The sequence below is a fragment of the Sorex araneus genome, chromosome 3 (assembly GCF_027595985.1).
Source record: "Sorex araneus isolate mSorAra2 chromosome 3, mSorAra2.pri, whole genome shotgun sequence".
NCBI lineage: Eukaryota > Metazoa > Chordata > Mammalia > Eulipotyphla > Soricidae > Sorex > Sorex araneus.
The window spans coordinates 160,372,734-160,395,841 of NC_073304.1; the positions used below are offsets into that span (position 1 = coordinate 160,372,734).

At 60.8% G+C, this 23,108-nt stretch overlaps 2 protein-coding genes across 15 annotated transcripts in view; one reads left to right on the forward strand and one right to left on the reverse strand.

Annotated features, from left to right (window-relative positions):
- The window catches only part of KIRREL3 (kirre like nephrin family adhesion molecule 3), a 446,874-nt gene extending 438,051 nt beyond the window's left edge, over positions 1 to 8,823 (forward strand). For 4 of the 9 annotated variants that reach the window (XM_055133991.1, XM_055133989.1, XM_055133994.1 and 1 more), the window contains 4 exons: positions 662 to 844; positions 1,925 to 2,034; positions 4,534 to 4,620; positions 5,213 to 8,823. In XM_055133991.1, coding sequence (XP_054989966.1) covers positions 662 to 844; positions 1,925 to 2,034; positions 4,534 to 4,620; positions 5,213 to 5,692 — 860 coding nt within the window. In that variant the 3' untranslated portion in view covers positions 5,693 to 8,823. The remainder of the gene's footprint in view (positions 1 to 661; positions 845 to 1,924; positions 2,035 to 4,533; positions 4,621 to 5,212) is intronic. The other 5 variants (XM_055133995.1, XM_055133993.1, XM_055133998.1 and 2 more) reach the window with 3 other exon arrangements.
- Positions 8,824 to 15,244: 6,421 nt separating this feature from the next.
- Positions 15,245 to 23,108, reverse strand: part of ST3GAL4 (ST3 beta-galactoside alpha-2,3-sialyltransferase 4) — a 32,064-nt gene continuing 24,200 nt past the window's right edge. For all 6 annotated transcript variants that reach the window (XM_055131675.1, XM_055131670.1, XM_055131674.1 and 3 more), the window contains 3 exons: positions 21,524 to 21,667; positions 16,022 to 16,165; positions 15,245 to 15,831 (listed from right to left, as the gene is read on the reverse strand). In XM_055131675.1, coding sequence (XP_054987650.1) covers positions 15,745 to 15,831; positions 16,022 to 16,165; positions 21,524 to 21,667 — 375 coding nt within the window. In that variant the 3' untranslated portion in view covers positions 15,245 to 15,744. The remainder of the gene's footprint in view (positions 15,832 to 16,021; positions 16,166 to 21,523; positions 21,668 to 23,108) is intronic.

The window sequence follows — 23,108 nt, forward strand, 5'->3', positions numbered from 1 at the left end:
GAAGCCCGCACCCACAGACCCTGAGACCTGGGCCTGTGGCAGCCCCCGCAGACACTGAAGGAGAGCAACATCCCACCTGCCGAGCCCCAGGCCCATGTCCTCACCCCTCTTTGTGCCCCCGGGAGGGCAGAACAAATGAGAAGGGGAGTGACTGAGGGCCATCGTACAGAGCGTAGCGCACTTGCCTTGTGTGCTGCCGACCTGGCACGACATATGGCCCCCCTGAGCCTAGCAGGAGTGATCCCTGAGTGCAGAGCGGGGTGGAATGAGAGAGAGAGAGAGAGAGAGAGAGAGAGAGAGAGAGAGAGAGAGAGAGACTGTTTTCTCCAAGGCCAGCCTGGACTTAGGCGCCACCCCCTGCTAGGATATTCCTGGTCAGTGCCCAGGAGGGCCCAGCTGCGTCCAGCCTCGCCTCACCTCCCGTGTTCCTCCCCCTCTGTCCGCCCGCCTCCTCCCCTCTGCCAGCCTCCCCCACTTCCTCCACCCTCCCTGACTCCTGCAGGCCTCTGCCCATGCCCCTCCCCCACACCGCGCCCGCACCCCCTCCCAAGGCGTCTCCGGGGGCGGGGGAGCAGGGGAGTGTGAGGCCCACAGGGGCTGTGCCAGGGAGCTGGGCCCCGGGCCGGGCTCACCTCTGTCGTCTCCCGCTTCTCTCCCACAGAGTCCGTGCCCATGGCCGTCATCATCGGGGTGGCCGTAGGAGCCGGCGTGGCCTTCCTGGTCCTCATGGCGACCATCGTGGCCTTCTGCTGTGCCCGGTCCCAGAGAAGTACGGGAGGGAGACCCGGGATCTCAGGGAGGGGGACAGAGAGAAAGGCCAGGCTTAGGCTGCCCCGGAGAGCAAGTAAGCAGGAGCGCAGTGAGCGGGGCCTACCGGGCTGGGGGTGGGCCCCGACTGGACACGCCGGGCCCAGGCCCGGGGAGGCCGCCGGACGTGCGGATGGCGCAGCCGGGGGCCGGGTGGGGGCGGCTGCGGGCGGCCCGCGTGCCCGAGCAGGAAAGCGGCGCCTCCCCGTGGGGGTGGAGGGGGCACCCAGGGTTGGAGGGCGCAGGCTTCCCGGGGCAGTAAACGCTGGCCCCCTGCAGGTCCCCAGGGCCCAAGCTCCCAGCCGGACACGGCTCCCAGGCCTGCCAGGGTCAGCCACGATGGACACAGGAGTGGGGGCCAATGGGGACAGTCGGCGGGTGGCCCCGTGTCTCCCCGTGACCTAGGGCAAGGCCTCAGTGTTCCGTGGGTGGACGTGGCTTTTATGAGCCGCCTGCTCTTTGGGGGTGCCAGAGCTGGTGCTGCCCGCACACCCCACGCTCGGCGCTGGGCGCTCTGTGACTGCTCGGGGGGCTCAGGGGGCGAGCGACTCCCAGGGACACTCTGCTTGGCAGTGCTGGGGTTGGCAGGGGGCTGGAGCCAGGGACCAAACTCGGGACCTGGAGCAGGACAGCCCCCAGCTCCGCACTCCAGACCACGCGTCCCCCACAGAGGGGGCACCTGCTCCACAGAAATGAGAGGGGGGGACCTTTAGGGGTGTCCCTGGCGGTCACAGAACTGAGAGACACTGGGTCCACACGGTCTCGGGCAGGGCCTGACTCGCAGTGAGATCTGGGTCTGTCCGAAGGAAGGGGTGCAAGCACAGGTCTGCAGGGGTGAGGTGCAGGGATGGGTGAGGACCCCCTTCAGCATCCGGAGAACTTGGGATCCCCGCGGTGGGAGCCCGGGACAGCCAGGGAGACCCCCAGCGTCCACCACTGCTGGTCCTGTCTGGACACATGCTCCGCTGGCCAGGGTCTGGGGAGCTGGGGAGGTCAGGGGCCAGGGAGGGCAGGGAGCGGGGTGTGGGGGGCTCAGGGGGGTGCCTGGAGTCACAGGCCCTGCTGCTTGGGGCTGAGAACTGAATCTCGCCTCTCTGCCTTCCTGTCTCATGTCCAGATCTCAAAGGGGTGGTGTCGGCCAAGAACGACATCCGCGTGGAGATCGTGCACAAGGAGCCCTCGTCCGGGCGGGAGGCGGAAGATCACCCCAGCATCAAGCAGCTGATGGTGAGCACGGCCTCGGCCCCCAGCCCGATGGGGCTCCAGGTGCCCTGCAGGCTCCCGGGAGAGCCCCTCCCACCCCATGGAGACGCCTCTCCGCCTGGGTCTGCCGAGCTGTCCTTGCTGTTCCCAGAAGCAGCCCCAGCTGTTGAATTTTTGGTCTACAGGGCTGGAGAGGTGGTACCGCAGGTATCATCTGGCCTTGCACACGGCTGACCCGGGTTCAAATCCCGGCACCCCACGTGGTCTCCCAGGCCCTGCCAGGAGTGAGCCCTGAGCACCGCCGAGTGTGATCTAAAGCCAGGAGAAAAAAAAAGACCCGGGGCCCTGGGTCCCAGTGCGGGGACGACAGGCCGAAATGGTCAGCCCGTGCCAGATCTGACGCCACGCATGCCCCTACTGTGATGTTAGATTCAGGCCCGGCCCCCGCACCCCCCACCTGGAAGGAAAAACAAACCAAAAACCTGTCTCAGCCCCAGGAGCAAATGTGCCACCCCACCGCCCCACCCACAGCTGCTCCGGTTCCCGTGGTGGGACTCAGCCGCCAGCCGTGCCAGAAGCAGGCCTCGGGGCTCGAGCTCTCTAGCACCTGCAGGCGAGGGTGGTCAGGCGTCCCCCTGTGCCTCCGAGTCCTCCCAGCCATGGAGACCCAGGGCCTGGGCTGGGGGCCCCCAGGGATCCCCAGTCCGTGCTTGGGGAGTGGGGGCTGACATCCCATTGAAGGATCTTCTCTCCAGCTTCCTGCCAAGTGCCCCCAGCCCTCCGGGCACCCGAAGCCCCAGGCCCCACTTATTGTGTGGCCTGAGGCTGACCGGTCCACTCTTCCCTCAGGCTCAGCTCACCCGACCCCTCCTCTCCACAGTGGTGGCTCTTCCCAAACCCTTGGCAAACTCCTCTCTGACTTCCCACGCCCCCGCTCTAATTACAGGGCCCCTCCCTTATTATCCTGAGTTTCTGGGGGCTTGAGTCCACCCTTGCTGTATCTCCCCCCACCCCCGCACCCCTTGCCCATCCCCCATGGGGCCCACGTGGAGAACATTGTCCAGCCGAGGGCTGAGGCCGACTGGCCACTGGGGTGCTTCTCTGCCCACCAGCCCACCCGTCAGCCCTGGTGGGATCCGGGGCACCCCCCAGATTGGGGACGCTGCTGTCCCCGTGCCCACTCCCTCCACCTTCAGTTCAAACTCAGACCTGGGATCTGTAGCTAAAGCCCTGCTCCCCTGCCCCCCCACCGCAGACCCCTTCCGAGACAGGCAAGAGGTCAGGGCGGGGAAGAACTGGGTCCAGAGAGTGGGGAGAAGCACCAGAAAATGGGAAGGGGGCTGGGTGTGAGGCCCGAGGGGAGATGGAAGTGGGGTGCAGGCAAGCCCGGGGCCCCGCAAGCAGGGCGCGGAGCAGGGCACAGGATGGCAGGGGCAGCATGGGGCCTGCCCGCGGGGGCCCTGGTCCTGAGTCCCTCGGAGGAGGCCACTGCATCCGTTCCTTTGCCAACATGGGCTCCTAACTAGAGGCGCCCGCGGGGGTAGCAGGTGCTGGAGTGGCAGAGAAGGGACCCAGCCTAGAAGCACCCACGTGTGATGGTCTCAGTGTGTCGGTGTCCACGGTTGGCAGGGCCTGCCCCGAGCCTCAGCCTGGGAAGAGCACTGGGCCGAGCACCTCCTCCTGGCCCATCCCCTGTCCAGGCCCCGCTCAGCCCAGCCCTAGCTGGGGAGCTGCCCGGCCAGGACCCCGACCTGAGCCCAGAGTCGGGGGTCTGGGGTGATTAGGCTCAGGGGCAGCTCCCGGCCAACCTTTCATTTGCTTCAGGGGCCACAGCTGGCAGTGCTCAGGGCCTACCCTCAGCCGCGTGCAGGCCACGCCTGTGCTCTGCCCATTGCCCTCTCTGACGCTTTGTCTTCCTCCTGTCCAGCTGTGTGGCCTGGCCTCCACCACGGAGTCGGCCCACAGGGCAGCTGTGCTCCACAGACTGAACCGAGTCATTCGGTGCGGCTCCAGGGGTGCTGCTGGAGTCTGGGCTTGGTCTGTTTTGTTTCTGGGTCACCCCCGCAGTGCTCAAGGCTTGCTCCGGGATCGCTCCTGGTGGGCCCCGGGACCATCTGGGGTGTTGGGAATCGAACATGGGTCAGTCACTTGCAAGGCAAGAGCCCTCCCCTCGTCCTGTGAGCCCCGGGGTTTCCCCTGGCGCACTGGTGTGAGCGAGGCGGAAAGGCACCGGCCACCCTGGCCCAGGGGGAACAGGCAGCTCCCACGCACCCGCCCCTCCCTCCTGCACGCTCAGCCAGGGAGCGGGACGCCTGAGCCTTCACCTGCCTCCCTGGGCCAGGCAGTGACGGAGGACAAGTGCCCGGATGGAACTAGGGCCTCGTGCGTGCAAGGCTGCACTTGACCACTGAGCTCCTTCCTGCCCCCCTCCCAGTTCCTCCCCAGGCTTTACTTTTGGGGGCTGTGGGAAGGGGTTGGAAGCGAGACCCGTTCCCGCCACTGAGCCTCTGTCCTTGGTTGTAGATGGACCGGGGGGAATTCCAGCAGGACTCGGTCCTGAAGCAGCTGGAGGTTCTCAAAGAGGAGGAGAAGGAGTTTCAGAACCTGAAGGTAAGGCTGGCCCGGGGTGCCGGGAGCAGGGGCTCGGGGTGATGGAAGCAGGGGTGGGGTGACGGGGAGCAGGAGCCAGGTGACAGGGACCAGGGGCCGGGTGACGGGGAGCAGAGGCCGGGGGTGACGGGAACCAGGGGCCGGGGGTGACGGGGAACAGAGGCCGGGGGTGATGGGAACCAGGGGCCAGGGGTGACAGGAGCAGAGGCCAGGGGTGACAGGGAGCAGGGGCTGGAGGTGACAGGGCTGGCATGGGGAGCAGATCCCGACAGCGTGGCACAAAGGGAAGGGACAGGAGGGGGACAGGTGTCCTCTGTCCACTCCTGGGGGCACCCCAAGTACGCCTGCTAGAGGACCTGCTCTTTGCTGGCCCAGGGAGGCGAGAGGGGGTGGGAGCGCCCCTCTGACCGCTACCAAGTTGGGAACTCCACGTCCCTTATATCTGCTTATCTGCTGGACACCCCTACTGCCAGCACCCTCTCCCCTGCATCCCCAGGGATTCCTGCTCCCCGGGCCCCGTCCCTCCCTGGGGGTCCCCTCCGGTCGGGCAGGACTGGCTCAGCCTACACCACATCCCCCCACGGCTCCCCAGGTGCCCGGTGACGCGGCCCCCTCTCCCCCCGCCCCCCAGGACCCCACCAACGGCTACTACAGCGTGAACACCTTCAAGGAGCACCACTCGACGCCCACCATCTCCCTGCCCAGCTGCCAGCCGGACCTGCGGCCAGCGGGCAAGCAGCGGGTGCCCACGGGCATGTCGTTCACCAACATCTACAGCACCCTGAGCGGCCAGGCCCGCCTCTACGACTACGGGCAGCGCTTCGTGCTGGGCATGGGCAGCTCGTCCATCGAGCTGTGCGAGCGGGAGTTCCAGCGGGGCTCGCTCAGCGACAGCAGCTCCTTCCTGGACACGCAGTGCGACAGCAGCGTCAGCAGCAGCGGCAAGCAGGACGGCTACGTGCAGTTCGACAAGGCCAGCAAGGCGTCCGCCTCTTCCTCCCACCACTCCCAGTCCTCGCAGAACTCCGACCCCAGCCGGCCCCTGCAGCGGCGGATGCAGACTCACGTCTGAGGGGGCCTCGGGACACGCGCGCGCCCGGGCCTCGCCGCCCACCCCCTTCCTGATCAAGCACAAGCTTGGGTCCCCGGTGCTGCGGGGGGCCGGTGGGGGCGCGTGTGTGTGCGCGCGCATGCGCGGGGCAGTGACCAGCGAAGGCCGCGGTGCTGGCGTGTGGACACGCGGCCTCCGGTCCTCCCCCGTCCCCTCTCTGCTTTAAGGAACAGTGTCTGCGGGGCACGGCCCCAGATCTTGGCCTGGGTCCAAGGTCCTGATCAGCCCAGGAGGAGAGAACGACGGGGTGAAGCTCAAGCGCTTCTGGCTCTGAGTAGCCCCAGAGACGCCCCGCCCCCGCCCAAGCCCTTCCACTCCCCGAGGGCTGAGAAGCAATGACCTTGGCCACTGACCTTGGCCATGATGCTCCCCGCCGTCCCCATCTCGTTTGGTGAATTCGTGTCCCTTTCTGTGCCCCCGACTGGACTCGCAGCTGAACTCTGAGGCTGGGGTGTCCTAGGAGGGAGGGGGGAGGGGTAGCGGGGGAGCCTCCGGCCAGGCTGTGACTGGACACCAGCCCCCTCCCGCTCGTGTTGGTCCTGCTCCCCGACAGCACAATCGTGGTTAATATAAGGCGTGTCCGCGCTTCTCTGGCCCGGCCGGGGTTCTTGAACGGGAGGGCGCTCACGCAGTGCCCGCTGGGCGCGGGTCTCCTGGGAGGAGGTGCTGGAGGAGGAGAGGAGCCCCGCAGAGACTCCGGGTGCAGGGCGCGGGGTTATTCCAGCCTTTCTCCTGGCCCCTTTCTGCCAGGGGGTGCTCCCGGCCTCGGGCGCAGACAGGAAGCCTGCAGCAGCGACCACCGGTGCTAGCTCGGGGGCCAGGCTGGAGGTCAGCCGTGTTTCAGGCCCTTCCCCGGGCCTCTCCGTGTGACGAGTGTCTGCGCTTCATCACCGAGTCTGCCTCCTCCCCCGGCACAGTCCTTGAGCCGCCCCAACTCACAGACACTCTGCTTGGCCTTCGGATCACTTCTCCCAGGGGGGAGGGGGTCTTTCTGCTTCACGATGTTTCCTGTTGTTGTAAACTCCCCAGGTCCCTGGCCATCCTCCGTGGCAGGCCCCCAGGCCCAGGGAGTCCACGTGGGCAAGAAAAGTAGGTGCAGGGGCTGGAGAAAAGCACCCTGAGCTGGTGCACATGCAGGGGGCCTAGTTTCAATCCTGGGTCTCCCACCAGGAGTGGCCCCAAGCCCCTCAAAACAGAAAAAGAAATGTAGGTGCACGTAGCAACCGCATAATCCCTGCTCCTGTGAACTGTCCCAAGGGTCATCTTTTTGCGTTTTGGGTCACACCCGGCAATACACAGGGGGCCACTCCTGGCTCATGCACTCAGGAATCACTCCTAGTGTTGCTCGGGGGACCATATGGGATGCTGGGAATCGAACCCGGGTCGGCCGCGTACAAGGCAAACGCCCTACCCTCTGTGCTATCTCTCCAGCCCCCCAAGGGTCATCTTGATGGCCACTGAATTCCCATGTCCGCCCGCAGCCATCCAGGAAGGCCCCAAGCCTGACACAAGGGAGCAGGTCGCTCCAGCCACTCGCTTGGTCTTGCCTCGCTGGGGAAGAGGTGGGAAATCCTCCGGTCACCCCCACGATACACTGCAGATGGCAGGAGGTGTCTTGTGCTCCCCGACACCCAAACTAGGAAAGGGAGAGGGAGAGTCTGGAGCTTCTCACCCTGCCAGGAACTGCCCCAAAACAGACACGGCGGGGGGGGGGGGGACATAGGGGGCTGCACAGGGCGACTTCGGCCATGCAGCGCCCACCCTGAGCACTCTCAGGGGGCACAGGTCTCGGGGAAGGACATGGTGAAAGAGAAGAAGGCAGAGGGGTGCGGGGAGTGGGGGAGGGGCGAGATATTGGAACCTCAGGAAGAAGCTGTGTCCGGTCCCAGGCACAAGGACTGGGGGTCCCGGGAAGCTGAAGGGCGGTGGGCCGGACTGGCAGCTCTGTGGGCTCGGCACATGCTTTGTATGCTGGAGGCCCTGGTTTCCGTCCCCAGCACCGCCCACCAGAGTGAGCAGAGAGCTGGCACTAGCCCCCAGCACTACCAGGTGTCACCCCCCTCCCAACCTCCCCCAAACAAAACCCACCAAAATAAGTGAATAAGAATCGGAAGCAAAGGTGGGAAGCCTGAATCCCTGGAGGAGATTTCGAATGAGCCAACAAGAGCGTTTGGTGCCTGCACAGCAATTTCAACATCCCGTCCACGTGTGCGTCCCCGAGCACAGGTCAGGCGGCCAAGAGACGCCCAAGGCACACCCGGGGCCACGGAGCTGGCAAGTGGCCAACGGGAGACATGGGTTTTGCCATCGGATGCTTCCAACCCTCAGCGCTCACCCAAGGCCACATTCCTAGGGGCGGCGATGAGACCGGCGGGTGGCCAAGGTGCCCGCCCCACGTCCCCAAAGTCCCGAAGTGACCTGAGAAAACCACAAACTCCCAGGGCCACAAAAACAGTACAGCGCCAGCCGGCACCCTCACCTCACCCCAGGGCCAGGCCCCAGTGTTGCGAGAGTTTTCCAACCCTTCCTTGGCTGGGAGCCCAGGAGAGCAGCCCGCCCTCACGGCGTCTGCTTCCCAGGCTCACTATGGGTCTGGAGAGGCCAAGGTGATTTCCACCAGCCGGTTGGCTTTCCTGAAGAGGAAGCGCTCCCCAGGAGAGCAGAGAACCCCCTCCAATCTGCCCCGATGCAGGCTGTTGAAAACCAGGGCCCTGGAGCAATTGCTTCCTTCCGGAGTGGAAGATGGGGGGGCCAAGGGGCGTGGCTTGCAAACAAACACAGGCCTTGGGGAGATTTCTCAGATCCGGAGAGAGGAGCCAGCAGAATTCTGAAGCTCACGTCCCACAGGGGCATCCCGGAGCGCTAAGGAATGGAGGTTGGAGGTTCAGAACTGCCATCAAGAGGGTCACCCCCTCCCCACAGGATCCTTTAGCTTTTCCCAGGCTTTGTGTCTGGCACCAGAAAAACACACACACACACACAGAAAGACCCGGGGGCATCCTGCAAGTCGCTTCTCTAGGAGGCTTTCCTTGAAAATAAACTTTATTAAAATAAAAGCCTAAATATTTCAATAAAAATGATCTTGATTTGCATAGAGCTTTTTGCTGTGTCTGCGGAGAGAAACATGAACCCAAGAGCTCACAAAGGGCTCTTGACTCTCACTTCTCCTTTTCAAGGCCCCTTCCTGGTGGTTTGAGGAGCGTTAATCACTGCCACCATCTTTGGGAGGTGCCGAGGAGAGCTCTCCCTCCGGGGTCACTACTCATTTCCAGGAAGGCCCCAGCACCTTCTTCAACGCCCTGCTCCGGTCTTCCTGACCATCACGGGGAGATGAGGCTAGGTCTGGCTTCCTTTAATAAAGAAATTGGTTTGGAGAGCCCGAAGACACAGTCCAGGGGTTACAGGGCTTGCCTTGCATCCCACCCACCCTGGTTCAAATCCTAGGCATCTCCACTGGATCACTCCTGAGAACAGAGCCAGGAATAGCCCCTGAGTATTGCCATGTATACACACACACACACACACACACACACAGAACTGGCCTGAGAGTATAGGAAGTAAGGTGCTAGACTTTCGTGCTGCCCGTCCTGATTTGGACCTAACGATCACCACTAGGGGTCACTCCTGAGCACAGAGCGAGACTATCCCTTGGGTTTTGCCGTGGGTACAGGTGTACTGAAGGTAAGGGGCTTGCAACCACTGCTAGGGGACACTCCTGAGCACAGAGCTAGGAGTAGCCCCTGAGTATTGCCAAGTGTGATAGTACAGGAGGCAAGGTGTGTGCGTTTCATGCAACCACCACTAGGGGACACTCCCGAGCACAGAGCTAAGAGTAGCACCCCGCCCCCCCAAGTATTGCCAACTATGATTACAGGTGGTAAAGGGCTTGCCTTTCTGCAACCACCACTAGGGGTCACTCCTGAGCACAGAGCCAGGAATAGCCTGTGTGTGTGGAGAGAGAGAGAGAGAGAGAGAGAGAGAGAGAGAGAGAGAGAGAGAGAGAGAGAGAGAGAGAGAGAGCCAGGAATAGTGACACAAGACCTGGTGTCACTCCAAAGCCCCCCAAAAGGTAGGAAGATAAAGGAACGTTTTCCTGGATAAGTATATCTTTGCTCAGGGAGGGGGCTGCCATTCTTTACCCCTCTACCTGCCGTTCTTCCTGGGCCCAGCTCCCCTCCTCTCCAGACTTCCATTACCAAAGGCCCTCGTGTTACCCCTGCCCCAGCCATCTCCATGGGAGGGGGACTTGGGGACAGTGTCAGGTCATGTAGCTCAGAGGTGGAGCACATACGTGAGGTCCTAGGCTCAATCTGCCCTACTGAAAAAACAATTTTTTTTTGCTTTTTTTTTGGGGGGGTCACACCCGGCTCTGCACAGGGGTTACTCCTGGCTCTGCACTCAGGAATTATCCCTGGCGGTGCTCAGGGGACCATATGGGATGCTGGGAATCAAACCTGGGTCGGCCGCATGCAAGGCAAACGCCCTACCCGCTGTGCTATTGCTCCAGCCCCTGAAAAAACTATTTTTAACACAAAATTAAAGATCTTCAGGGGCTGAGGCAGTAGCACAGAGGGCCAGAACACTTGCCTGGCCTGTGGAAGGTCCCAAGGCCCATTCCCACAGCACCAGCAGGTGTGGCCCTGGTGACCGCCAGCACCTATGGCCTGACCACCGAGTCTTTGGGTCCAGCAGCCACTGGCCCGCTAAACACCTCTTGGGAAACTCCTTCCCCCAAAATTGAGTAAAATTAAAGGTCTGGGGGACATAAACCATGCACAAGATCCCTTGCAGAATTGTGCTCTCAAACCGCGTGCCCTGCAGTGCCCCTCTGTGTCCTCAGGGCCCCAGAGCCCCACTCTGGGACAGCACGGTTACCTTCTAGCCCCCCCAAACACACAAGCACAGGGTAGGGAAGCCTCCAAGCCTGAGCCCAATGCCTGGGAAGCTTTTTCACCTGGAAATAATCTTAAAAGTTGTGACATTTCCATTCAGTACTCCTTTCTATGGGCTGGGGACACACCCGGCGGTGCTCAGGCTTTCTCTTGGCTTTGCACTCAGGAATCACTCCTGGCGGGCTCAGGGACCATTCTCTCGGTTTGAACCTGGGTCAGCAGCGTGCAAGGCAAACTCCTCATCCGCTGTACTATCTCTCCAACCCCGCCCTCCCGGTCAATACTCCCTTATCACTCCTTTCTTCATGCCAAATCTGAAGCACTAAAGCTCACAGAGAAGGCAGGTGAAGTCCCTGGATGCGGGCCAGCTCCGGGAGAAGCAGTCTTACAAAGTGGAACCTCCTACGAAGCAAGAGATAAAGTCCCACTTGGCGGTGGAGCTGAGCATAGAGTCACTCAGGCCACCCTAATTAGCCAAAGTCAAGTCCAGATGAACGGAGTTGGATTCTGCCTTCCCTCCTCTGTCAAGAAAGCCAGGGGCAGAGGGCAGAAATGGCTCACTGGACTGGCACAGAATTACCATGCAGGAGGGCTGGGGTTTGATCTCTGGCACCCCGAGAGAATGGCACATCACTGAGCTGAGTGTAGCCCCTGACCACTAGGGGTTGTAGCCCAAAATCAAAGCCCCCCCGCCAAAAAAAAAGCGAGACTTTAAAAAAAATTAATTTTGGTGGTTTTTTTTTGGGGGGGGGCGGGGTGCAAGGGGCACCCGCAATGATGCTCAGGGCTTCCTCCAGGATCTGCACTCAAAAATTATTTCTGGGGGCCAGAGTAATAGTACAGTGGGGAGGGCATTTGCATTGCACGCAGCAGACTGGGGTTTGATCCCCGGCATCCCATATGGTCCCCCGAGCACCCAGGAGCAATTCCTAAGTGTAGAGCCAGGAGTAACCCCATGAGCAACACCAGGTATGACCCAAAAATTAAAAAAATCAAATTATTCTTACTGGTGCTCAGGGGACCAACCAGTTGGGACACTGGGTATCAAACCCAGGTTGGCCGCACGTAGGCAAGCACCCTCCTCACTCTGCTATTATTCCCCCAACCCAACTACTTACAGGGCCACAACCTTGCTACCTAAGAATTACTAGAACACATATTCATGTTGCAAACAGCCACTGCACAAAGAAGGCAGCAGAGACAGCGAGATGGAGATCCAAGTCGCTGAATCCTTCCAAATCCCTCCAAACCAGAATTCCCATCTAAGAACCTCTGGCTCCACCGGGCGTTTCTCTGTCTCTTTCCTCCCGCCTTGCACCTTGTACTCTGGTGATTTGTCCCTGCTCTGGAAAGAAACACTTTCTGAAAGGAAGGGGGTGGGGGGGGGGGGGGGGGCGGGGGAACAAGCCTTCAGTGTTAAAGTTGGTGAGAAATGTAAACAGTGTTTTAGAAAGCCTCAGAATAATAAAAGGTTCTGGAAGAGCTGAGTTCAGAAATTCCAGCCCGGATCCCCGAGGGTGATTTCAACATCGGAGCCTTCTCTCATTCCCTCCACCCTAACTCCACCCTCTCCCAAGATCCCAAGATGCTTTGAAGAAAGCCCTGCCAGTGTCCAGGGCGGGATGTCTACTTCACTGGGCTTTCCTGGGAAATGGAAATACGCCTCCCAAGGTGAATTTCACCCTAACAATCTGGGTCAACTCCTCTGCGCTCGCCCTCTAAGAGAGAGTCCATCCCCTCCCGCTCCGCAAGAGGACCTTTTCCAGAGCCGGGCTCCCCCCTAAATCTAACATCTGCTAAAACACAAGGCTCGTCTCCCCCAGCTCCCCGCTCCCTCAGTCCTGGGTTTAGGATCCCAAAGATTTCTCAGAAGTTAAAATAGCTGAGGGGCTGGAGCAATAGCACAGCAGGTCGGGCGTTTGCCTTGCAAGCTGCCGATTCGGGTTCAATTCCCAGCATCCCATATGGTCCCCTGAGCACCGCCAGGAGTAATTCCTGAGTGCAAAGCCAGGAGTAACCCCTGTGCATTGCCAGGCGTGACCCAAAAAAACAAAACAAAACAAAAAAAAACAAAAAAAAAGTTAAAGTAGCTGAGATGGGTAAGGGCGCGCGTGTGTGCTCAGGGATCACTCCTGGCGGTGCTCAGGGGACCCCAGGGGATGACAGGGATCGAACCGGGGCGCTGGCCTCCCGCAAGGCACCTTCTGCACCTATCTTTCCAGTCTCAGAACCTGGCTGTTTCCTGGTGTCTTGCTGCCTCCTCAAGACAGCCCTGTTTGCAAACTCAGACTGCCGGTAGCTAGACAGTCTCTGGGGGGCAAGCAATTGGATACACTTATGTCTTTCGAACGTGTAAATAAAAACCCCCAAGAGTGCAAGGCTGCGCTCCAAGTGAATGGAGAACGGCATTTAAATGTGCGCCTGGGCGAGATCAAAGACCTCAAGTCCATGGCGCCTGGGCAGGTAGGTGGGGGGCTACCTCCCTTCTCCGAGCCTGCGTCCCCCGCGTGGAGGAGGGTTGCGGGTCCCAGAGACGACCCCGCGGATGTCTTTCTGCCCCGGGGACCTGAGCGCGTGCAGAATGCACCCAGGAGTGCTGAATGGAGCCGGGCTGGGGAGCGCAGACGCGGGCAGAGGGCGCGCAGCCCTCCCAGGCTCCCCCTCTGCAGCCAGAGCGGAGCTCAGCGCCGTGAGAGGCCTCTCCCGGAGGACGCGGCTGGACGCTGCGCCCCTCCCCCACCCCCGCCAGGGTCCGGCGCCCGCGGTGGGTCGCGCGCACGCGCGCGCGCGCACGACTGCGGCTCCCCGCGGGCGGCGCCTAATTGCCAGGGCTCAAGGGCACCGGGGATTAGGAGCGGCTTTGTGAGCCGCCCGAGAGGTGAGAACCCATGAACTCATCCTGCAGTCTAGACTCTTACAGCCATGGTGCCTGTTAAAATTCCAGATCCCGGGGGCCGCATCCCCAGCAGCCTGGGCTGGGTCCAAGAATCTGGCTCTTAGACCTTCCCCAGATCATTCATCCCGCTGCCTGTGGTCCTTCTTGCCCTCCTGTTTTCCAGGAATGTCGGGATCACACACCAGACACGGAGAAGTGAGGGGTCGCCCCAGGTAATCAGGCAGAACCCGGGCCGGAGGGAGTTGCACACACACACACACACACACACACACACACACACACACACACGAGTAGTTTCTCCACACAACCCCCTCTCGGCCCCCCAAACCACCACCACCCCTCATTTTTGTGGCATGGCTTAATGAGGACCAGGCAGGCTGGCAGGCAGCTCCTTCTGGGTGGTTGGGCTAGCTGAAGAACTCAGAACACAGAGCACCATCCAGCAACTCCACCGTCCACTCTCTCCACGAGGGGCACCCCCGGATGGTTCGGGTGCATTCACCCCTCACCAGACACATTCCCACTGGCATGTGATTCATGGAGAAGGTCACATGCTCCAAGTCTGTGTGCATTGGGTGCAGAGTTGGCGGGGAGGGGGCTCGCCCTATCTCTGTCCCGTGTTAGATTCTGGCTCAAGCAGGGGCCCATGAGAGACATCTGGCTCACGGGTGCTGACAGCCAGTCTGAGCTGGGAAGATGGTTCCTCCCCTGCAGAGCTGCAGGAGCAGAAACTGGGAAAGCGTCAGAGATAATCCAGGGCAGACAACGCCGCCGCGAGCTCACACAGACGGCTCACAGACGGCGGAAGGCAGCCCGGCTCCCTCCAGTGCCCAGAACAACGCTGGGCCATGCGGAGCGAAGGGGGCTGCAGCTGCCGGCGCCCCATTTGCTTTCTGAATCCCCTCCCCTAGCAGCAGAGATAAGCTCAGAGTCCTCAAGGGTGTCTCACCACTCCCCACCCCTCCTCATCCGTCCTGGCCAGCCCAGTGTCCAACTCCTGGAGGCTGCGTCTCCGTCCGTCCGTTGTCCGTCGAGAAAGCAGGGAGCACAGCTGCGCACCCCCTCCCCGGGGGCACGCCCCTGTCCCGCCTGGCCTGGCGGCAGATGTGAAGGAACAGCTGTGGGGTGGCAGGGGGCCCAGTTGGCAGCAGCGCGGGGCCTGGGAAGCAGACAAACGGAGCGGGCGGGCAGAGGCAAACAGCGGAGCTGGCACAAGCCAAGAAACCGAACGTGGGGGAGGGAGTGTGTGCGAGGGGGCGAGCAGGCTGCCGGCCGTCTGTCCCGGGGCCCAGGGACTGGCTGGAGGACTTGCCACATCCCTCAGCCCTGCCTAAGCCCTGCTCAGCCCAGTCTTGGCAGCCTGGGCCACTGGCAAGACCTTGTGTAAACTCCGTTTTATGGTTCCCACTTAATCTGGAAGGGAAGCCCGGGGCCTCTGTCTGTGTGCACCGCTGGCGCAGCAGGAGAATCGGAGACAAAAGGAGGGGAGAGGACTCTGCCACCCCCTCAGAGGCCCTCCTGCCCTGCTCCCTGGGGCGGTCAAGCTGGACAGAGTGCCAGAGGAGGGGAGGGGTGGAAGCAACAACGTCCGCAGCCCCACCAGGCACCTAAGTCAGCGCTGCACTTAGCGTGTCCCAAGGTCCATTGACACCCAGTGCCCCGTCCACATCCCCGCGCCCGAAAGGACACAGGCCTGCGTGGCAACTGCTTCCGTTTTAGGAAAAATAGTTTAATGATAACTTTGCCATCTCTTCTCTAGATGAGGTGCTCCTCCTCCCAGAACCCGCACACCAGGGCCGTCCCCAAGCCTGTTGGGAAGTACCGGCCCCTTGGGAGGGCACCCATATATATCCGGACAAACCGCTCTCTCCTGGGAGGCCTTCGTGGGCCCCACTCCGGTAGGTTTCTATAAAAAGTGGGCAGAACACTGTTTGCACTTCCTTTCCCGGGTGCCGCGGGCCAGCCCACAGCACACCCTACCCTGAATTAAATAGCCTGTTAAATAATCTCCCGCTACGGGAGAGCGGAGGCCGCGCCTCTGGCCCTGTGCCCTGACCCTCGGCCCCGGCGCCTCCGCCCAGGCCAGAGCTGGCCCGGCCTGGGACTCCTTCCCCACAGGGAGGCCGGGGAGGGGGAGCAGGTCAGGATGGCACCAGGTACCCCCACAGCTACAGGTGGGGGGGCTCAGGCAGCAGAGGGAGTGGAGTGAGTCTGGCTCCGGCCGCTCAGAAGGACGTGAGGTTCTTGACCGCTCCCATTTCCAGCATCCGCTTGATGGCCACGGCCTCCTGGGAGACGTTGTGGCCGGACCCCTGTGGAGACAGCCAAGAAGCAAATGGAGCCTCAGCAGCTGCCCCAACCCCCATCCCACACATCCCAGGCAGCTGCCCCATCCCGCCCCCAGCCCCAGGGACAGGAGGACAGAATGGGTGGTGCTGAGGGTAGCTGCTGGCCTGGGCACTCAGAAATCCCGTCCCCCGCCGCCTCGAGGGGGCCACTTACTGCCATGGACTTGAGCGTGATCTGCTCGTAGTAGTGGATGGACTGTCTCTTGTGGAAGGCGTCGGGGTAGCCGAAGCCAGCGATGTGCACCTGGTCGCACAGGTGGAGGGCCAAGGTGATGGCCAGCAGGCCCGTGGTGGGCTTCTGGGGGGCGGAGGGCAGTGTTAAGGGGAGCGGGGGAGGAGTTCTGTTGGATGGGCGCCCTGCAGGACTTCAGACTGGAACTCCCTGTCCCGTCCCCTCCCCTGCGGCCCCCAGCCCCATGGCTCCTGAGGAGGACCACGGGGCCAGCCAGGGAGCCAGGAGACCCACCCCTGACTGTCTTGCGGGGAGCCACACCCTGCAGTGCTCAGGGGCTATTCCCGGCTTGGGGTGCGGTTGCTGCCAGGACCGTGCGGTGCTATGGATCGAATCGGGAGCTGGCATGCCAAGCCAAGTGTGTGCCTTTGGACTGTCCCCTCGCCCTTTGTTTGAATTCATCCATGTATATACTTTCTGTTTTCACCTCGCTCTTCAAGCCCCTGTTCTCCCTTAAACATGTATCTCGCTCGCTGGGCTCTGTGCTTCTCGGTCTGCTTCTCTCTGCTGTTTTATTTTGGTTTTCGGCCACCCCCAGTGGTGCTTATGGCTTACTCCCGCTCCTGGCGCTGTACCCAGGGATCACTCCTGGCAGGGCTCAGGGGACAACAGGTGGTGATGGGGACAGAACCTGGGTCGGCCGCGTGCAAGGCAAACACCCTACCCGCTGTGCTATTGCTCCAGCCCCCACCCCAAAAAATAATAATAATATTCTATTGCAATAGCATAGTGGGTAGGGCGTTTGCCTTGCATGTGGCCGACCCAGGTTCGATTCCTCCGTCCCTCCTGGAGAGCCCGGCAAGCTACCGAGAGTATCCCGCCCGCACAGCAGAGCCTGGCAAGCTACCCATGGCGTATTGAATATGCCAAACACAGTAACAACAAGTCTCACAATGGAGACGTTACTGGTGCCCGCTGGAGCAAATGGATGAGCAACGGGATGACAGTGACAGTGCTACAGTTTCTTTTTTCATGCTGCTATGAGGGGAGGTTCTTGGGGAGTCCTGGGGACTACACTTGGTGGTATCTGGGGGGACAGGCAGTGCCAGGAGCGGAAGCCACTGGTCTGACTTGCTGCATGTGCGGCATCCTCATGTAGGGCCCCAGTGCCGAGATTTGAGCAGTGCTGCTAGTTCTCACACAAAGAACAGCTCAGCCCTGGGGAGGTGGGTTTTCCAGTGATGAGGACCCAGTATCTGCTATTTTGTGCACTTTCTATGTGCTAGACATCATGTTTTGTTTTTGTTGTTACTGTTGTTTTGGGGAGTCCAGCCGGCAGCTGACGGGTTCTTGGCTAGAAGCACAGAGCATTCACTTCCAGGTCACGCCATGTCCCTGGGAGACCCTATCCCTGTGTTTGCAGGCCTGGGTCCTGCGTCCCCACTGGCGTCAGCTGCGGGAGCTCACTGTTAGCTCTTAGAGGCCCCCAGCTCCAGGACAACAGTCAAGCCAATTCTCCCGTGTCACCTCTCACACCCTTGGGGCTGAGCCCCAGGTTCAGACCCTGTCACCAGGCTGGACCCCCCATGGACCATCCCCTCTCTGGGCTCCACGGGCTGTACCCACTCTCCAGGTCAAGGGTCCTTGAGAGTCTTTTTTGTTTTAGGGACACATCCGGAGATGCTCAGGGGTCACTCCTGGCTCTGCACTCAGGCATCACTCCTGGAGGTGTCTGGGGGACCATAAGGGATGCCGGGGATCCAACCCGGCTCAGACAGACCAGGCAAGCGCCCTCCTCACTGTACTATCGCTGCTGTCCCCTTGAGAGTCTTAATGGACTTCTGCTACCACATTTATTTTACAAGTGAAATGGAGAGGTTTATGCCAACTCTATTGTTTGTTTGTTTTTTTTAATTTGGTGTTTTGGGCCACACCCCGCAGTACACAGAGCTTACTCCCGGCTCTGTGCTCGGGGAGCATTCCTGGCAGGCTCGGGGGACTGTGTAATGTGCCCAGGATCCAACCCGGTCAGCCACACGCAGGGCAAGTGCCTTCCCCGTTGTACTACCACTCTGGCCCCTTCCTTTTTTACTTTCTAATTTATTTTTATTTTATGGGGTAGGTCTGGGTGCCCCCTCTGGTGATTCCCAGCCAACCACGCTGTCTGTGGAGCTTCTCCATCCCTGCTGTACCAGGGACTCCTGGGACATTCTGGCAGGGCTGGAGGCCTTCAGGGCAGCCCCTGGTGGTGCTTGGGGGACCATGAGGTGTCAGAAATTGAACCAGGGTCAGCCACATGTTAGGTACAAACCCTCACTGCTGTGCTGTTTTCTGGCCTGGCTCTATTATTTTTGGGGGGAGGCACACCGGTGATTCTCAGGGGTTACTCGTGGTGGTGCTTGGAGGACCATATGGAACTCTGGGGATCGAACCCAGGTCAGTGGTATGCAAGGCAAGCGTCCCACCTGCTGTACTACTGCTCCAGCCCCCAACTCCCATATTTTAATAGGAACCATCCCGCAGTGGGGCCTGGGAGCTCCTGACTAGTCCCAGCGATGCTCGGCCAAGCAGTGTGGACATGGTGGTTCTGTGCTCAGGCCCCCTGGTGCTGGGCTGGGACTCAGGGCCTTGCACTTGTGATGCACGTGTTCTCTTGCTCGAGCTACTCTCCCGGCCCGGCTCAGCCCAGAGTCCCACCTTGGACCTGGTGGATGGAAACACACTGGACTAGGAGGAAGCACAGGTGGGCAAGACCCCGGGTGTGGTGAGTTTCTGGAGTCGGGTCGGGCAGGACTGGCTGGAAGGGGATGGACATGGACCAGCAGCCTATGAGCTGGAGAAGATGACCGGGGTGGTCAAGGTGGGCAAAGGCCGGGCAGGAAGTCCAGGCTGCAGCGACAGGAGAGGTGGAAAAGAGCGTGGGGTAAAGCCAGTGAGGGGGAAGGCGGGGATGCTCCTGTATGAGGGTGGGGCGCTCAGGGGCCCCTGGAAGCTGGTCTCCCAAAGATGGACTGAGGATGCAGAGCAGCTCTGAGGCTGGACGTGAATGTCCTGCATCCCCTCTGGGCAGAAGGGCTACTCCTGCTCTCAGTGCTAGCACATGGCCCCGGATCAGGGGACACCCAGGTTTCTGAGAGAGGTAGGGTTCTCCCGGGAAGCGGGCACAGCCTGGTACAAGCGGCTTGACAATCATAAGCCTCAGTTTTTCCTTCTGTAAAATGGGGCTAGGGAGAATGTCTCCCAGAGTGCTTTTGTGAGGGCTGGAGGAGCTCAGGCTCCTGTAGAAAATGCCCGACCTAGCATCTGCAGGTCTGATCACTCCAGCCCTGGGAGTCATAAAACTCAGGGAAGTGCCAGACACGAGAACAAAGCAGATCCCACAGTGACCCCAGCGCTGGCTCCGGGACTTCTCACACCTCTGTTCCCACCCTTCACGCTTTGCCCCACACACCCACTAGGAACCCAGAAGCCTGTTGGCTGCCCTCAGGCACAGGGCAGGGCAGAGAGCTTCGAGAATGGGAGCGCAAGTGTGGCAACCGGGAGCCCTGGGTCTGAACCCCCTGAGTGCTGGTGGCTGTGTCCCTGGAGTCAGGCTGCCGGCTGGATGTCAGCCCCGAGGCTCCCTGGCAGAGCACGGCCAGCAGCTGGTAAACGGCTCTTTGCTTTGTTTCTGGCTTTCGTGCCACACCTGGTGGTGCTTAGGCGCTCTTCCTGACTCAGTGCTCAGGAATCACACCTGGCAGGGCTCGAACCAGGACTGGCTGCGTGCAAGGTAAGGAAGCATCCTACCCGCTGTCCGATCACTCCACACTCCAGCCCTGGGTATTACTCTAAGTCATAAGCAAACTCAGGGAGGTGCCAGATACAAGAGGAGAACAAAGCAGACCCCACAGTGACCCCAGCGCTGGCTCCAGGACTTCTCACACTTCTGTCCCCACCCTTCACGCTTTGCCCCACACACCCACTAGGAACCCAGAAGCCCGTTGGCTGCCCTCAGTTGCTCTTGCCCAAGAACTCACTCCCGGCTGCAGAAAAGCTCCACGCCTTTGCCCAGTTCTCTGCCCAACACAACACAGGGCCCTCTCCCGGGTCCAGCTCCAGGCCCGTCTCCCAGAGACCCCATGGACCAGTACCCGCAACCGTCAAACTCTGCTGGGGCAGTGCCAGTCCCTGCTGCCCGCTGTGTGCGGATGCGTCCTCACACCCCCGAGGACTCGAATGGGGGCCTGGCGCTGAGCAGCCTCCGAGCGGGCACTGCGCAGACAAAGCTGATCGAAAGCAGATGAACACTCAACTAACGGTTTGTTCCAATGAGGCAGATGTGTTGGGACCAGAGAGAGAAATGCTCAGCGGGCTGAGCTCATGCCTGGCTTCAACTCTAGCCCCTCGTGGTCCCCCAAGCTCGGGATGAACCCCCACATACAGAGCTAGGAGAGGCCCCTGGGTTGTAGCCCCACTCCCCCCAAAAATGCAGAGGCTGGAATGATAGTAAAGATAGGGTTCTGGCCTTGCACACAGCCAACCTGGGTTCAATTCCCGGCATCCCCTATGTGCCCCTGAGCACCGCCAGGAGTAATTCCTGAGTGCAAAGCTGGGAGTAAGCCCTGAGCACTGTTGGGGGTGTGTTCTCCCCCCCCCCCCGCAAATTTAAGTAAAATAAAGAGCAAAAATTGGTGAATGATGGTGAATGAAGAGCCAGAGTGATAGTATGGTGGGCAGGGTGTCTGCCTTGCACACAGCCAACCTGGGTTTGATCCCCGGCATCCCACACGGCCCCCCAAGCACCGCCAGGAATAATTCCTGAGTGCAGAGCCAGGAGGAAGCCCTGAGCATTGCTGGGTGTGGCCCCCAAACTAAACAAAACAAAAATTGGTGAATGTGTCCTAAGGCCTGCTGCGGACACTCGTGGGGGCAGGCCTACAGTGGCCCAGAGGGTCAGTACCAATATACTCCCACCCTGCAGAGAAGAAAATGGGGGGCCCCAGCCCGAGGTGAATCCTAGCTCTGGCGAGCAGGGAAACAGACTCGATTCTCCGGGGACTCAGAAGATGTCATGCAAGTGTGGGGGAGACCCATGAGGAAAGCTTCACTTGCCCAAGAGCACCAGGACTCGCCCCGTTGGCACAGTACCCCAAACCGTGACCGGCCGGGTGACCCTCCCACTCAGACTCGTGAACTCGCTCAGCTCCAGCTGCCCCAGGACAAAGCGGGTGGGAGTTGAAAAGAAGCTCATCTAGAACAGCAATCCCCTCGCTGGTTTATCAGCCCAGCGGGCACCCTCCCCTGAGCCCCTGCTTGGGAGACACCCCACGGTTCTCAAAACTGGCTCTCCTCTGCTGAACCGAACTTGGCCTCCGGCGGGTGCCAGCCAGACACCAGCTGCAACCGTTTCTACGCCCCCTCCTTGGGGCCCTCCGAGCTTCCTCTGGCTGCAAGAAGTTCCTGCCCGTCCACCCAGGACCCCGCCCTGGCCCCCAGTGTCACCTGCTTTAGCCTCCGTGGTTGCTGCACCGGGAGGTTGAGCAGTTTCTCGGCTGCGACTTCCATGAAGAAGGGGTTGAGGATCCGAATCTGCTCGGGGTTCACTTTCCAGATGAGGGGGGGCTGTTTCCAGAAGCCCTTGCCCACCTAGGGAGGGGGGAGGGGAGAGGGCATCCTGGTTCAGCTCTGCCGGGGTCGCATAGGCTGCTCTCAGCAATGCTTGGGGTGCTGGTGGGGGGGCATGCAGTGATGGGGGGGATGCCACTCAAGGCCTCGCACACATGCCAGGCATGTGCACTGTCCTGGGTGCCATGTCCCGATGACCAGTCTCCCTTCTTTGGGCCAGCCCAGGGGTGCTCAGGACCTACTCGCAGCTCTGTGCTCCCACACAGTGTCTGGGGGACCATGTGGTGCGGGGCCTCGAACATGAGCCGCCCCCATGCTAAGCCTGCATGCAGCGATGTCTCTGGCCCCACGACCTGTTTCTTAAGTCTGACCTGGTGGTGCTGAGGCTGGGGCTGGGGTCCACAAGAAGGCAGAGGCCCTCGGGAACGGAGTGAGGGGAGGGAGGTGAAGGGTCAACACCAAAGATGAGGAGGCAGAGGGATGGGGAGAGGAGGAGCGGGCGCTGGAGAGACAGGATGGGGGAAGGCACTGACCACATGTGCCGCTACCTCTGTTCTACCTCCGCACCACACAGGCCCCCTGAGCACCACAGGGCCGACCCGGGAAACCCCTGGTACCCAGGGCCCGAACAGCCCCATGGTCTCGAGCCTCAAACAGTGAACTGCTGGGGCCGGAGCAATAGTACAGCGGGGAGGGCAGAGCCAGGAGTCAGCCCTGAGTACTGCTGGGTGTGGCCCAAAATACCAAATAAATTAAAAAAAACAAACAAACAATAGAGTTGGCATAAACCTCTCCATTTCACTTGTAAATAAATGTGGTAGCAGGAGTCCATTAAGACTCTCAAGGGAACTGAAGCGATAATTCAGCAGGGAGGGCGCCTGCCTTGTCGGCAACTGACCAGGATTTGATTCCCAGCATCCCATATTGGTCTCCTGAGTACCACTAAGAGTGATTCCTGAGTGCAGAGCCAGGAGTAACCCCTGTGCATCGCTGGGTGTGACCCAAAAAGCAAAGCAAAGCAAAACAAAATACACACACACACACACACACACACACACACACACAACAGTGAACCACTATCCAGGGAGGCTGAGAATCACCATGAGGGCAGGGCCCGGGGACGTCCTAAGCACTGCTTGGGCGACTTCAAAACCAGTTATTAAGGAGGGGCTGGAGAACTAATACAGCAGGTAAGGCACTTGCTTTGTATGTATCCGACCCGGGTTTGACCCCGGGCATTGCCAGGAGTGATCCCTGGGCACATAGCCCTGAGCACCACCAGGTGGATCAGGAAAAAAAATGTTTTTTAAAGGCAAGAAAGGGGAGAGCCACATAGTAAGCGGGGGCTTGAGTCTGAGGCTGGGTCAGCCGTGGCAGACATGCACGCTTAAAGGCTCAGCGTCCCACCAAGGCCCAGTGAGGAAGGACCCGGGCGGTGCCAGCTTCCGGGTGCCAGCTTCCG